The sequence below is a fragment of the Chaetodon auriga genome, chromosome 3 (assembly GCF_051107435.1).
Source record: "Chaetodon auriga isolate fChaAug3 chromosome 3, fChaAug3.hap1, whole genome shotgun sequence".
Classification (NCBI taxonomy): domain Eukaryota; kingdom Metazoa; phylum Chordata; class Actinopteri; order Chaetodontiformes; family Chaetodontidae; genus Chaetodon; species Chaetodon auriga.
Window position 1 is genome coordinate 6,375,334 of NC_135076.1, and position 12,557 is coordinate 6,387,890.

Sequence of the window (12,557 nt, forward strand, 5' to 3'; positions counted from 1 at the left end):
TAAACCAGTGCAGTCTAATTAAAATGGGAGATGTCAAAACAAAAGGTTAATAGAAACCTGTCATTACAAGCTGTGAGTTTCTGTTTCTATGTAAACCCTCATTATTCGCTGATGTGCGCTCAACGTGCTGCTGCAAACATTCGTCATCCTGATGATCCTTTAAAATCCATCTCAAATCTAAATGTGCCGGCGCTTCCATTTCATTGGCTACCACCCCGAGGCTAAGAGGCACCAGTGAGCCAGGATTGGTGGACGTTTAACTGCGTAAAGATGCAGAGGTTAATACCGGAAGTGAGTCAATACTTCAAAATAAAGTAAAGTAACAAAGGTTATCGACTTTTAACAAAACAAGATTATCCAAGATCGCTAATATATGTTTTCTTGAAAATTAGTAGAGTGACATGTTTTTTTTTTAACCAAATACAACATCTTAGCTCTGTAGTTAAACCATTCTGCATTTAAAAGTGGAGATCAGACCCACTGAATCCGAGCACTGACTTGAAAGTATGCATGATTAGTATCGCAAACTTGAGTGTAATGACTTGATAGCTAATACAGGTACAGAATTTAAGTCCAAGAAGGACAACAAAATCAATGGCATGACTATATGAAGTCATTGCATTTAACCAGATATTTTCACCTTTCAACCTAAAATACAAGTTGTCCACAACACTGAGAGAACTACACACTGGCCTCACTGACCTTCTGTCTGTGTCAAACAACCAAGTTTTCTTTTATTTATGAAATTCAGTAAGTGAATTTTTGTGGAGTGTTAGTGTTCTGTGCTGATGCATTTCTGTTTATACCAACACCAGCCAGCCATGTGACTTTCTAACAGTTTTATTTGCTTCTCTCTGCACATGTTGACGCTCATTGGTATGCAGATGGTATTTCAACCCAGATATACATATCCTCTTCTTTCCAGTACTAGAGGGAGTAGTACATGTTTGTAAAGAGGCTGCTGAAAAAGTAAAAACACGAAGGTTATTGTTTGCTTAATTTTAATCTAATGATCTGTCTTTTTAGATACAATTGCTATTTCAATCAGGCTAAAGGTCTTTGTCGTGGAGATTGCACGGTGGGTGTAAAATTAATAATTTACAATACATTTCTTCTTAAATATACTGTAGGGGCTGTGAGTTTGGTGTAGATTAAATTTTCTTTTCACCTCTCAAAAGTATAGCGCGGTCAGAATGCTTTTATTTTGTAAGATGCGATCGGAAGTACGTCTGTTATCACGGCTGACTTGTCAGTAGTGGACAAAGCTGCAAACCAGTTGAAATCCCCCCTCCACCAGAGCAGAGGGCGAGAGGGTCCAACCCTGCAGTCCAGCTCAAACATGGCGGGCTATGGAGGCGACGTGATGTGTTCATGGTCCGGGTCCGGATCTGCCGCCGACCCCCCATCTTTAGCGGCTCCCGTGCCCGAGGAGCAGAAACCGAGGAAGAGGAGGAGAGCCTTCTGCCTGACCAGGATGAAGTCCCGCAGCAGCTCCGGTAGACAGCACCAACATCAGCCCGCCGCAAACAACAACAACATGCCGTTCATGATCCACTGCCAGATCGGCAAGGAGATCAAACACATCTGCAGCAACTGCCGAGGAGCCGAGCCACTGGACGGTGAGAGGACAGGGACGGGGACAGGGACGGGGACAGGGAGCGGGGAGGAGGAGGCGTTAGTACTCCTCTGGTTTGAAACGGTTACTGTCATCTGCTGCTGACCGCTCCCTGCCTGCCGGGCCGAATCTGCAGCTCTCAGATCAGCTCTTAATGGTCCCTCTGTTTACTTTTTAGTGACCTTTAAAGAAGTTGGTGGTCTTTGAAAAGCCTGATGTATCTGCAGGTTTTCTTCACAGCTGAGGTTAAGTGGAGAGACAGTGGAGCATGATTTCACATTCATTGTGTGTGTGTGTGTGTGTGTGTGTGTGTGTGTGGTTTAGTTTTGCTTCCCTGTTTGCGCTCTGGCTCTTTGGTCCACTTCAGCAAAGCAGCATATCACCACGCTCCCAGCATGTAGGCCTAATGGGGTCTGTGTGAAAAGCTAGTCATAACATTTCTAATTAATGGTCTCAGACCAGCTGATTGAAGTGAAACATCTGTTTCCAGTATAAGCTTCTGTCCACAGATGGATGCAGTCATGCAGAAGATCATTAAACTGTTGCGGTTCATAAAGATCGGGTGAGTTGCAGCTTATTCCCCCTAAAGACCATAGAAACAACCAGTGGATTCAGGACTTCATCAGTAAATTCATAATAAATCTGGATCTTAAAGCAGCCTTGAGTGAGCCCGAGCTGACATCTTCCTGTCTTCTTTAGCCTGACCAGCAGCAGAAATGCTAAAGATATTCAGTGGTAGAAAACAGAGAAAAGCAGCAAATTCGAGCTGCTGGAACAGAGTACAGGTATTTTTGCTTGAAAAACGACTTCAGTGTAACAGATGATCAACACTGCGTCTGATTAATTTAACCAACTATGATGATTATGATGATTCTATTTGAAAATCTCTCTCCAGCGTTGTTCTCTGTCTGCAGATCAGCGCAATCGTGCAGAAGATTGATGAGCATGTACTCTTAAATCAATGTGATTTATTTTAAATAATAATTCATGAACACTCATTGATCAATACCTTAATTGGGGCTGCATCTGATGCTTATTCCTAATAGTTATTATTTTTCATTGAACTGTTTCGTCTTTAAAACGCCAGGATTCTGTGAAGATTGTCCCACCACAGGCCAGCAGCGACACGCAGACGACAGATGACTCAACCCAAAACATGTCTCTGAAGCAGAGCTCATTTTCACTATTGATTATTGATCTTTCCCAATGATAGACCATAAAAACACGCGTGGCCGTGGAGGCTGGATGCAGCGGGACAGGCGCCGGCAGCAGCATCGCCTCTTGTTTGGCTGCTCGGAGTTGTTGTCGAGCTCGTCGTTGAGTGAGTCAGTGTAAGTAAACAGACCTGGGGTCTGACTGAAAGAATGTCGCCCTGCAGTGTCAGTCTGACTCACTGCTGCTCCCACTCCACTGCTGGGGGGGGTCACACAACACCAGCAGGGACCAGACACCTATATTCTGTGGGGGGGGGGGGGTAAGGCTGAGTCAAGAGGGGAGACGTGAGCCCTCAAAACTGTGACGTAAGCCACGAGAGGCAGACATGAAAACAGCTGGAGTCCACTCAGGCAGCAGAATCGAGTGTTTTCTGTCTGAGTGATGCAGCAGGCCTGAAAAGACTGATATCTGCGCTGTTGTAGATGTTTTCGCTTTGAGAGAAACACTTCCTGTATTTGCTCGGGGAAGGTTTCCCGTGCACCCTCTGATATTCACACCAAGCTGCCACACACAACCACCACACACTCACACAGTGATGTCCACTGAGCAGACCTGCCAGAGGGAAGCTGGGGGGGGGTGGATGTTGTTGTTGAAGGGCCTCTCCATGGTAGCTGCTGAGCTGGTACAGATGTGAACTGACATGTCGCCCTGTCTGCAGCTGCTCCAGATTCCCTGTTTTTAGCTTTTATTTGTGGTCATCGCGTTCATCCTGCCAAATAAGAACGATCTAAAACCGACATTTTCATCTAAGTCTCTTTTTTTTTCCTCTTCAAAACCATGAAGCAAAATGTTTCTCTGCATTCCAAAGATAAGCAGCTATATCTATTAGATGGGCTGATGGAATGGTTGGTTTCTTTTTTTTGCTAAATATTTCATCATTTGATAGTATATTTGCCATCTTCTTGTAGCCATGACTTATTTCACATAAACTTCTTTAAAAACATATCTTGCAGATGCAACTAGATCAATCATTTTCATCAGTCAGTATGTGATGGTGTTTATAGGTGGTGCAACAGCGAAGGAACGACACACTCAGTGCACGTTTTGCTAAAATTTTCCTCCCAGACAGGATTAAGGTGTTTTCTAGTTATGATTTGTGTCAGTCATGTGATCACCTGCCCCTGTAGGAAGTGTTAATGTTTGACCTCATCAGCTTCATTGGTTTTTGTAAATATATGCTTATTCTGAATTTGATGCAGCAACACATTTCAAACATGTTGGGAGAGGAGCAACTAAAGACTGGGAAAGATGTGGAATGCTCCAAAAACACCTGTTTGGAACATTCCACAGGTAAACAGGTTCATTGGTAACAGCTGATAGAATCATGATTGGGTATGAAAGGAGCATCCTGGAAAGGCTCAGTCATTCACAAGTGAGGATGGAGCAAGGTTCACCACTCTGTGAACACATGATTGGATAAAGGATGTTACTGCATGGGCTCAGGATGGGAACACTTTGTTCACACTGTCTTTACCCGTCGTGTGTAAACACAGTTTGTTTGCAACTGATTGCGTTCTGTTTTTATTTAAGTTTCACAAAGCGTTCCAACTTCTTTGGATTCAGGCTTGCAGGCAGCTCTCATCTGCTTATGCAGGTTTGCACATGTAAACGTCTCTGTTCTCCTGTAGCATATCTGTGTAAATATGTATATCAGTGAGGGCTGGTGTTTACATGCGTGGCTTTCCTTTTGTTTTCTGCACTGCCCGTGGCTCAGGCTTCACGCACTCCTTCCACAGAGGCTGTCTTCTGCAGCAGGATGCTGTGTGTTATGGGAACAAGGTGTAGTTTCAAATGAAGAATGAAACAAGAGCACGCTGTATGGAACAGCCTTCAGCGTGATTGCTTTGAGACGACTCCCTGCAGGGCCATGAGAACTCCAGCTCAGAGTCAGGCAGTGAATGGAGAAAGTGAAAGAGGGAAGGGTTTGAATTTAAACGTGGTGATATTTTTGGATTAAAAAAAAAAAAAAGCATAAATGTGGAAATTTGCTGTAAGGCTTCTTTTTTCCATTCTGTCTCTGCTCTATTTTCCCGTCTGTGTTTAACTCCTCTCCGTCAGGCCGTCCTGAGGTACCTCAAGTCTCTCTGGGAGTTTTCGCCCCTTGTCTAACTGTGATTATCTGAGCTCCAGATGAGCTTTTCCCGACTTGATTCTGCACAGCCCTCTGGGAGAATGTGTCCCTGACATTTGAATCACAGACAAGTGACCACCAGTTTTCCTTAACTGTGGCTGTCAGAAGCCCGGTATGGCAGCAAATATACAACGTGATAATTGGATATTTACTCTCTGCTCTCTAATGATTTAATCCTGTAAGTCTTGAGCGTGTCACCTGGCATTGGTATAATCTTATCACTAACCTCTAAATTTAGAATGATTTACTTTTGAGCACCTCCCTCATTAAGGGGGTGTGACTAGTGAAATTTATAGCTGCTAGATGGATTTCTTGTGACAAATGGGGACCCATGCGTTGGACATCTTCCAGCAGGGGGGCATGATGGCTTCAGACCCAAATATGTTCACTTCATGATGGATGATACACCGCATTAGAAAAGCATCAATTCCTCAAATTTGAGAAGCTGTGAGCAGAGAATGTCGTCTAATGAATCAACCAGCTCGTCATTGCAGATGTGTGACCCATGTTTTTCTCACACGTCGTGAAAACAGCTTGGTATTTTTCAAAGTGTTGTTTGCCTGCTTGTTAATGACCCTGTTGTTGTTTTCCAGCTGAGGAAGTGGAGAGGTTGGCAGCGATGCGCTCTGATTCGCTGGTTCCAGGCACACACACGCCTCCCATTCGGCGGCGGAGCAAGTTCGCCAACCTGGGACGTCTGTTCAAACCGTGGAAGTGGAGGAAGAAGAAGAGTGAAAAATTCAAGCAGACCTCTGCTGGTGAGAACCTGAACACTGAAAACATATCATTTCCATTATCACCCGCCCCCCCCCCCCCCGTCGTAATCTGCTTCACTCACCGCTCCCACACAAGATGAATGTCTCCCCGTTGCACCTAGCAACAGTAGCACTGATGAATGGCAGCTCAGAGGTGCTGTGCTGCAGAGCAGGAGGTCATATGGAGGCTGCTGCAAAGATCCACTATGCATGATTATGGTTATGTGACGCCGTTGTGAAGCGCCGCCCACTTCCTTTCAGCAGCCATGTTAACCAATCAGGCTGTTCAGACAGGACGAGAGTTTTCTCTGTCCAGGTGAATCTGGAAGCAAACATGCAAGAAACCACACTGATACTCTACTAGAAATGCCAAAATGATGTATGTGATAGAAATGATGAAGCACACGCTCGCCAACACATTTGGTTTTTCCAGCAGCCCTGCTGTTGGAGTTTCAGCTCCCCCAGTTTTTTCCCCCGTATGAGCCTTCACCTGAGCGGCTGCCCATCCACTACAGTCATTACAAATACTGGTGTATCATTGTGTTTTTTAAATTACCTCCTTATTCCTCATATTTGTCAGTTTTGTGTAAACACGGAGCGAGAGAGACAAGAGTACACACACACACACACACACACACACACACACACACACACACACAGAGCCCAGGCTACTGCTCGTGCAAGAATTAACGTATTGCAGTGCTTCTGCCTGTGCATCACCAGAGTCCATTGACAAAAATAGTTATTTTACCTGGCATAGCACATAGAACACACAAAATAAAACTCACCAAAACCCTCTTGGTTAGTCTTTCCACTGTTCCAACAATCACTCATCTGGTGAGTCAGATGTGAAAGTATTCTGGCTCTACACACTGCTTTTCCCCGCTGCTTTGTCTTGTTAAGGAGCTATTTCTTCGATCTTCTGAGTGACCTTAACCCATATAACATCATTGTTATTCATTGAATACTTAAGACATAATATGTCCACTCATGTAGTTACAACAACATTCAAAAAGTCAAGAGAAGCGTGTGGAAAAGTGAAACACACTGAAAAGCTTATTTACATTTGTTGTACTCGGTTCAGACATTACGGCTAAAAGCTGTTAATTACAGGATTCATCAGAGATGGAAACGCAGCAGCTGTGGAAGAGGTGATTATGAATGTTCACTGCAGCTACAAATTAGCTTTAAATGGTGATTGTCAGTGTGCCACCGTGTCATCTTTGCGATGTTAGCCCCATTATCTTTGGACATGCGGTTTCGGTACATATGTTGGTTCTCCGATACAATACGCACTCAGTAGTAAGCTGTGAAATGGAGGAAGGTGTTTGATTTGGAGAAATGGAAGCTGTTGTTTTGTCTCAGCTGGCTGAATCTTTCTACATCCTGCTCTCACTGAGAGACACGAACGCTCAGGAGCGGGGTGAAGAGAGGCTTCCCACAGCCAAGCTGTTCTCCCAGCTGTCACAGCAGGTGAATGAAACCTGCTTCCTTTCTCTGTATGCAGCTCACAAACCATATATGTTTAACAGCACACACACGCGTGCACACAGCCGTGCCGTGAGCGCCATGTGTTACTGCTGGACTCCTGCCATCGTTCAGTCCGACTGCATTAAATTCCGCGTGCATCCGCGGCGCATCACAGAGAGAGTAACCATGCTGGTTTTATGAGGCACACAGTGGTGGTTGTTTATGTGTCGAGCGGCCACATCTTCCCTGCTCGTCCCCTCAGAGTCGAAGGAGCTTCGAAAAGGCTGATAAGAACTGAACTCCCTCCATGCTTCATATTGTTTCCCACCTTTTGCTTTAACCCCGGGCCTTTTAGTCATTGGCTGATTGTTATCATCCCGTGTTTTGCTGTGGATCACAATCTCATGTCCTGCATCCAGCTTGTTTAATTTAAAGTACCTCAGGCATAGTAATGCTAATGAGTGTCTGTCTCAAGAGGAGAGATGAGTCAAATGATTCCTGTCAGATAACAGTCAGAAACACTGCAATTAAAATTCCTCTCGTGGCATTCATTAAACCCCTAAAAACTCATCTGTGTTCATCAAGATTACATATGTAGAACAGTTTTCTGTGAAAAATCCCGTAATGCCTCAACATGGCTTAGATGGAACTCTACGTATATGCCTCCATTTAATATGCACAGCTCTAAATAGCTGTGGCCTCCATCTCCACCACACTTCTACCACTCTTCTCTTCTTGCTTTACTCATGTACTGTAGGTGACTAAGATACAACAGATGAAGTGGAAAAAAGCCAAAATATGGGCTGAAGTGTGATACAGACGATTAAATGAGGTGTAATTGTAAAACTCCTGTCATTCATCGTGCAGTTGTAATCTGCCGTGCTGACACTGTGTTGATGTGTTTGCGTCCCTCTCCCTGAGGAACAGCTGACAGTGAAGCCTGTGCATAGATATGAGGCTCAGTCATGAGATTCTTACTGGGCTGCATCAACGGAGGAGTCCACGCAAGCATCTGCTGCAGCTGACACATTCCTCAGCGCTGATAAAGCTCCTGAGCATCCAGTTGTTGTTTATTTGACGTCATGTCTCCTCTGCTGCCTCAGTGTTGGAGAGGAAGATGTCCACTCGCCAGAGCAGAGAAGAGCTCATCAAGAAGGGAGTCCTGAAGGAGGTTTATGAGAGAGGTGAGAAAACACAGTGGAAAATGTTGCTGAGCTGAAACGACTTTTAGGATTTTGTCCTTTTTTATCAAGTAAGAATATGAAAGGTTTTCTACTTACAGCTTCTCAGATGTGACAGTTTGTTTGCTTTTCTCCTCCTCATGTTTGTAATATCTGAGGGTTTCACTGTGCTGCTGTGGCTGGGAAATAACTGTGTATGGTCATTTATGGACAGTGGAATCGTGATGAAATGATCATATTAGGTTATTGTTTTTAAAAATTCTGTTGAATCCTCTATATTCTCATTTTAAGGTCACAAAATTAGACCGTTGTCTGATGTCATAACTGATGTAACATCAGTTTGATTATTTTACATTTGATTTTTGCATTCATTTTCCATATCTTAGTATATTCTTACTGATGTCATGATATTGATTTCTAAGCAATAGTTGTCACACTGAACGAGCAATTTATGTGACAAGACTGAGGTAACTGAACTTGATAGGCATTTGTTTTTTTATTTTTTATATTTCACAGAAAAAAATAGTTATTCATTAGAAATATTAATATCTTGGTACCTGCAGCTTGATTATTTAATCTGTCAATTATTAGTTTGATTAACTGATTAATCATTTGGTGATTTGTAACATTTCACAGCGTACTGAACAGAAGGTGCAGCCTTGACATTTCTTGTTTTGTCCAATCAGGAGTCCAGAACTCAAAGATAACTAACTTGAATTGATATAACAAAGAAAAGAAGTAAATCTACACATTTAAGATGCTGGAACCAGTGATGTCTGTCATTTTGCTTGATAATTTGCTTTTGCCTGATTTTTTTTTTGTTATTTGTTTCTGCACTTCTAGCAGCTCAAAGATAGTGACTCAACTCTGCCTCCGCTGCCTCTGAGCGTCTGTCTTTCATTTCCTCATTTCTGATCATCATTTCTCGCTGTCATATAGACGGCTCTACTCCAGCTGTGCGAGAGGAGGTGAAGATGGAGAACGGGCGTTCTCCGGTGCTCGGCTCCACCCTGTCAGAGTCTGAAGGTACTGAGCTGATGGAGGGAGCAGCTGCAGCTGTAGGTAGGCAGCAGAGCCTCGGCACCATTGCTGCATCATCTCTCACCTTCTGTTGTGGCATCTGACTGTTTCACTTCTTTGTTTCCTCTCCTCAGGCTCTCTGGAGTTTCAGATGCCAAGCGAGGGTGCTTGTCAACAGGACCACACTCAAAAATCCATCCAGGCTCCGCCCACCAAGAAGTCCAGCGTGTATCCGTCTGACGGTGCTGAATCGATGCTCTCCAGACCTCCTACGCTACACAAACAACCTCCTGCGCTACCACCCAAACCCTTCAACAGACTACCTAATCACATTACAGGTCGAGTTTGTCTTTGCGCACTCATAATTGCGTGTGTGACTCTGCGTGTGCAGGTCTGATCCTCTCACGCCCTCCCTCTCTGTGCAGACGGCGCCCCGGTGAAGCTGCCGTGTATGTCGGTGAAGTTATCTCCTCCTCTACCTCCAAAGAAGCTCATGATCTCCGTACCTGCAGGGAGCATGGAGCCCTCTTCGCTCGCCTTCCAGAAGTGCCCCGCCCCTCCTAGCCATGCTCCAATGGGCGGGCACTCTCTGCAGTACGGGACAATACCTGTCCCCCTCCACCCGCCCAGCCGAATCATAGAGGAGCTCAACAAGACGCTGGCCCTCACCATGCAGAGGTTTGAGAGGTGAGGATCGAACGGAGCCGCTGTGGAAGATCTGATGCTCTGCTTGGCTTGTCATCATGCAGAACATTCACGTTGTTGCTGTCCTGTGGAACCCAGGTGTCTCCAAAATGAGAAAAAAAAGCTAATCAGCAACTATATCCATAAATATTCAGGTTGCATTCAGGTTCCTGCTGAAATTGCTGCAGGGATAGAAGTGCTGTCATTGACAAAATATCACAAATGTGTTGCTGTGTTGTTTTCGTCACCCCTGGTGTCTAATGGAAGCTTACTGGTTACATCCCATCTCCTCCACCAGCTCACACACCTCCACATCCATCAGGATGATTGGTTGCCTGTCTGCAGGTTATTTGCTGCAAGCTGGGCTCTAGACAGGTGTTGTTGGTCACATAAAAGCGTAGTGATGTGCCGTTTGGGCGTACTACCTGTTTATTTTCACAAATTCCTCTTTTATTTCACAGTTTTGAGTCGAACTGCTTTTCTTTAGCTTTTGTCTCGTCTCCGACTGAATGATTACGATAGATGACCGAACACAAATGATTCAAAAAGGCTGGAGGGCTTGATTGGTCATCACCTCGATGGTGGACTTTTCACTCGCGTACAGCTGCTCTCCTGTTATTTCACAGCTTCATGCAACGTTGAGCACACGCCTCTGACCTTTGCCCTTTCCCACCGACCTGCAGCTCCCTGATGCACGCCGTTCCCACGGTGATGATCGAGTGTGACGATGACAAAGAGAACCTCCCCAATGAGGCGGACTACGAGGACCTGCCTGGTATGTACAAGGATGAGGACGAGGAGGACGAGGAAGAGGAGGACGAGGAAGAAGACGATGAGGAGGAAGAGGACGATGAGGAGGAAGACGAGGATGATACATTGTTTACAAGTAGGTGTTTTTCTTTGGGGAGACTGAGCTCTGACCTATTCATACTGTGACCGAACTGTTCCTGTGTCAGTCTGCGTTAACAGGCGCCTGTTGTTATTAATGCTAATACATCATGTCTGCATATGCGTGTATGAGCACATGTGTCAGCGTGTTTCCGTGTGGTTGCACAAACACAGATGTCACACATGGCTGGAAGCACGTCTGAGCTGCAGTTTGTTATCAGAGATGTGAATTATTTATTATGGAATCATGTTTATATTTTATTTAGTTTATTTATTTTGCACAAGTAATATACACACAATACATAATGCATAAGAAAAGGAAAAATGATGATGTGTGCTGGTGAGGATAAAACACCAGGACAGGTCGCGAATGTCACCAGAAAAATTAAAGCTGCAGTAGTTGATTTTATGTGGCCACCAGGGGGCAGAAAAACACTCCAGTTAGTATGGCTAACATGCTAGCAAACACTGAGGAGCTGTTAGAAACCAAACCAACTGCTGAGAAAACATCCGTGTTTTTAGCTGCTAAATGCTCCTCCAGTTAGCTGCTAATTTGGCCTGTCTGCTGTTTGGTGCTGGGCAGAGTTTATCTAACCTTGTTTGCTGAAAGCAGATGTCTGCTGCTGCTGCTGCTGCTGCTGCTGCTGCTGCTGCTGCTGGAGACACTGTGACTGAAGCAGACAGTAATTGTGCCGTAAAACCAAAACTATGAGCTGAAAGAGGCTAAAAGCGCTATAGAGCTACAGAGTTTATTGGGATTCATCTGGATATTGCCGTTTCTCCCTGGTAGCCTCGAAGGGAGCTCTGAAATAAAAATAACAAAATGGACAAAATAAGAAGAACAGTGACAAATAACCGCCAGAATGATGTTGGATAGAAGAAAATCTTCCCAGGCTCCTAACAGTCAGCTTGTGCAGAGAGCTCACTCAAAGGTAGATCTGTACAACAAAGCTCAAAGTGTGTATTATCACAACATCCATTTTGCTTCCTGTGTGATTATTGAAGGCACACTGGCCATGAAGGTTTTACGAAAGGACTCTCTGGCCATCAAACTGAGTAACCGTCCATCGAAGAGGGAGCTGGAGGAGAAAAACATCTTGCCACTACAGTCGGATCAAGAGAGACTGGAGTCACGACAGCAAACGGCCACCAAACTGACCAGGTGAGTCCACTCACCTACAGAGTGCTTGAACCCATGTTGGCTGCATCTATTGATTCTCCAACCCACTTTCGACAAAACCACGCTCACTTCCATCTGAGGAAAGCCTTGATGGCTGCAGTCACTGCCGAATATGGCAGCTACGTTAGCTTGGAAATAAGTGATATGGGACACTGAATTTCCTGTTAATTCAGAATGTTGAGTAAAGGGACATTAAAATGAAGCCAGCGTTTGTCAAAAGCTGGGTCCAAAAGCAAGTCAGTCTCCCAAAACCTCCATGTTAAAATGCTCGACTTTACAGTAGAAATTACAGCCTGGCACAGAAAGCACTTTTGGTCCCTATAGTTAACTTGAATTATGTCAAGACTTAAAGTTTTGCATGATTATGAGCACGCCTGCGTTGAGTGACAGGTAGCTGCTAGGTTCCAGCAACCAGGCT

At 44.7% G+C, this 12,557-nt stretch overlaps 1 protein-coding gene across 2 annotated transcripts in view; it reads left to right on the top strand.

The window, feature by feature from the left end:
• phactr1 (phosphatase and actin regulator 1) overlaps nucleotides 1-12,557 on the top strand; it is a 33,750-nt gene that overhangs the window by 15,162 nt on the left and 6,031 nt on the right. Inside the window, exons 1-8 of one of the 2 annotated variants that reach the window (XM_076725929.1) lie at nucleotides 1,272-1,619; nucleotides 5,555-5,719; nucleotides 8,290-8,370; nucleotides 9,307-9,429; nucleotides 9,522-9,725; nucleotides 9,813-10,074; nucleotides 10,755-10,957; nucleotides 11,965-12,121. In XM_076725929.1, coding sequence (XP_076582044.1) covers nucleotides 1,340-1,619; nucleotides 5,555-5,719; nucleotides 8,290-8,370; nucleotides 9,307-9,429; nucleotides 9,522-9,725; nucleotides 9,813-10,074; nucleotides 10,755-10,957; nucleotides 11,965-12,121 — 1,475 coding nt within the window. In that variant the 5' untranslated portion in view covers nucleotides 1,272-1,339. Of the gene's footprint in view, nucleotides 1-1,271; nucleotides 1,620-5,554; nucleotides 5,720-8,289; nucleotides 8,371-9,306; nucleotides 9,430-9,521; nucleotides 9,726-9,812; nucleotides 10,075-10,754; nucleotides 10,958-11,964; nucleotides 12,122-12,557 lie in introns of those variants that run through there. The other variant, XM_076725931.1, reaches the window with a different exon arrangement.